We start from the raw sequence: 2,950 nt of genomic DNA, 5'->3' as shown, positions 1-2,950 counted from the left end.
AATCAATCAAATCAAATCAAATCAAATATACTATAATCAATCAATCAAATTCAATACTATAATAACTATTATTTTTTATTTATTTTTTATTACAATACATTACTTATCCATATATTATTTATTTAATCACTCAAACAAACGGTATTACAATTTCACATGCTATTAATGTGTTCTATACCCGAGTGGATTCGGGTTTTGTAAAAAAAATTCTTCCTCTTTATCATTACATGGTTCTTTAGGTTATACACATGTAATTTTCTGTGTAACAAGTACTATTGGGATGTAATAATTACACTTATGATTGAACCATCGCTTTGAGATGCCAGAGATTTTAAAAAAATTTGAATTGTATTGTTAAGATAAGCTAATTATTTTAGTCAAACGATTATAAGTATGATCCTCTTTTTATGAAAATATATATATATATTACAAGTCTAGTTTATAAAGTACTGTAACGTGTAGATTTGTTTTCTTCCATGTATTTGTTTTTTAATTTTATTTGATCTCAATTGGAAAATCCGTATGATCCTCTTTTTATAATATATATAAATATATATATATTAATTACAAGTCTAGTTTTTAAAATACCCCGTAACGTGTAGATTTTTTTTTATTCTATATATGTATTTGTTTTCTTTAGTTTAAAAATGTATTTGTTTTCTAATTTTATTTAATCTCAATTGGAAAATCATTTTTGTGAGGCTAATATGCTTTGAGATCCATATCAATACATGGGAAAATTCGATTCATGGCTGAAGTGAAATAGAGAAAGTAAACAGAAATAGAGAATTAATTAGATATGTTATCGGTCAAGACACAACGACTCATCCTAGCTACTAAAGTAAACAGAACCTTAAAACACGAAAATAGAGAATTAATTAGATATGTTCTCAGTCAAGACACAACGACTCATACTAGCTTTCCCATCAATTGAAATCTGATGGTAAAAGCAAAAATAACATAAATAGAGAACTAATCAGATATGTTCTCAGCAAAGACAAACGACTCATACTAGCTACTAAAGCAAATAGCACCCGAAATCACGAAAAACAAAGAGTCAACCCGATAACTTAGATATTATAAAGACAGCACCCGAAATGAAACCCCCAAAGAACCTCAAGGAGATGGAAACATGCTGTTAGGACGGACAGCGCATATGAATTTGTAAGGGAGAAATGCTACGGCAGCAGTGAAAACGGCAGTTATGGCGCCACAACCGATGACGAGAATATAGCGGGTCATGCCAGAGTATTCTCTACCGATTGTGACTGAGAATCGGTTCTTCATATGCTCAACCATTCTTGCACGAACTTCATCTATGTCTCCGTGGATTGCATCGATCTCTCTCAAGACTTGATCGATTTCCCTCATCATCTGTAACCAGCCATGTGCAAGAAAACCCATGGTCGAAAGGCTCGGAACAGCACACAAGCCCGCAAGAAGGGTGATGAACCAACCAGTGCTGCAACTGAAATAGGAACTGCCTGATACCGCGGCCAAAAGAATTCCCTGGAAGGCAAAATAGTAGTTTGCCAAGTCGAGGAGGAACCTGTGATGGCCATCCAGTTTGGATGCCATCTCTTCGAACGAAATTTTCAGGTCATCGAATAGACCGTTCGCATCAGCTGGAGGATTCGGCGGAGGAGGATTGCCTACTGGGGGATTCGGAGGAGGATTGCCTACTGGAGGATTTCCTTGCAAATTCTCCATAGCCAAGAAAAAACAAGTGAATGAATATTGTAATTAACATACCTGCAGGATATATATATATATACATACATACAAGCAAGGTTGGTTTGGTGGCCGGATCTCCTGTCGTCTCCTTCTGGGGAGGCAGCGGTACAAGGGATAGTGGAGCGCGGCTACTGAGACAAAGGCATGGTACGATAGCCCGGACGGGAAAAGCATGCCAAAGGACGAGAGGGAAAGAGACAAAAGGGGGAAGAGAGGATTCAATTTCAAAGGGATGAGTGAAACAGATAGGAGGATTTATAATGGCCGACTCTTGAATTTCTTTAGACAACATTTCACGGCTTCACATATATTTAACGAATTTCTCGTATAAATATAATTTAATTTTAAATAATAATATTACTCATGAAACATCAACTGTACAAAACTTTTAATGTTATTATTTTATACTCGTGTGGAAAAATATTAACATACCAAATATTTTATTAACAACCATTGTACAAAAGTTTTAGCATTATTAATATATCTGATGCTCTGAATGGGCAGAGTAGGTCCAGAGGGGTACTTAAGTGTTATTATATTAATAATATATCTCTGCTCCCCTCCAAAAATATATATATATATATATCTCTCTCTCTCTGCTCTGCATGCGCCTTCATGGGGTACTAGAATCACAGACCTGTCGATATCTGATAAATGATTACTGCTGATCTTTTTTAACTTAAACTCATTTTTGGACTTTACTTGGTTTCTTTATTCCCGGTTTGTGCCGCTTCAAAACCTTGGACCCCAAGATACAGTGTTAAGTGACCCAGAAATGGATCAGAAGTGAAATCATTTATTTATTTATATCCATGTATACACATCGTAAAAATATTTATACAAGTCTCTTTTATTTTGTTCAAGTTGATAGAACATGTGAACTTTTAAGAAAAATTATTTTGAATTATTTTTTTATGGTTTTTTTTAACTTAATTTTTATGTTAACAGAATTATTTTCACTATAAATATTGAATTTAATCCATCCTTAATACAAATCTGCGAAAATCTCACATTAAAAAACTACTCTTGGTAGACAATATAGATAATTTTGTTGTTATCTACTCGTATTTTCTAAATTTTTAAAAATAATAATGATAATCTTCGATCAATACATACTAGTGCATTTTTGGCATTTTATGCGGCCTGAACTAATTAAATTAATGAGTTATAAATTATTTAAAAAATTCAGAGGTTTAGATCATGAAGAATTTTTTTT

At 33.2% G+C, this 2,950-nt stretch overlaps 1 protein-coding gene across 1 annotated transcript; it reads right to left on the bottom strand.

The window, feature by feature from the left end:
* Window positions 1-853: 853 nt before the first annotated feature.
* On the bottom strand, window positions 854-2,026 carry LOC140872465 (uncharacterized). Its single transcript, XM_073275314.1, has 2 exons — window positions 1,784-2,026; window positions 854-1,704 (listed from the first exon to the last, which is right to left on the bottom strand). Exons 1-2 carry the CDS (start codon window positions 2,024-2,026, stop codon window positions 1,117-1,119), a joined length of 831 nt encoding a protein of 276 aa, XP_073131415.1. The 3' UTR covers window positions 854-1,116.
* Window positions 2,027-2,950: the final 924 nt, after the last annotated feature.

The sequence above is a fragment of the Henckelia pumila genome, chromosome 1 (genome assembly GCF_033568475.1).
Source record: "Henckelia pumila isolate YLH828 chromosome 1, ASM3356847v2, whole genome shotgun sequence".
Classification (NCBI taxonomy): domain Eukaryota; kingdom Viridiplantae; phylum Streptophyta; class Magnoliopsida; order Lamiales; family Gesneriaceae; genus Henckelia; species Henckelia pumila.
The sequence above is the reverse complement of the archived record's forward strand: the minus strand, read 5'-3'. Positions and strand labels throughout refer to the sequence as shown.

Excerpts from the sequence above, each read along its gene's own strand:
- LOC140872465 (XM_073275314.1), bottom strand. The coding sequence starts at position 2,026 with ATGTTGTCTAAAGAAATTCAAGAGTCGGCCATTATAAATCCTCCTATC. Across the intron at positions 1,705-1,783 it reads CCACCAAACCAACCTTGCTT|AATTTGCAAGGAAATCCTCC; the intron begins GTATGTATGTAT and ends TTGGCTATGGAG.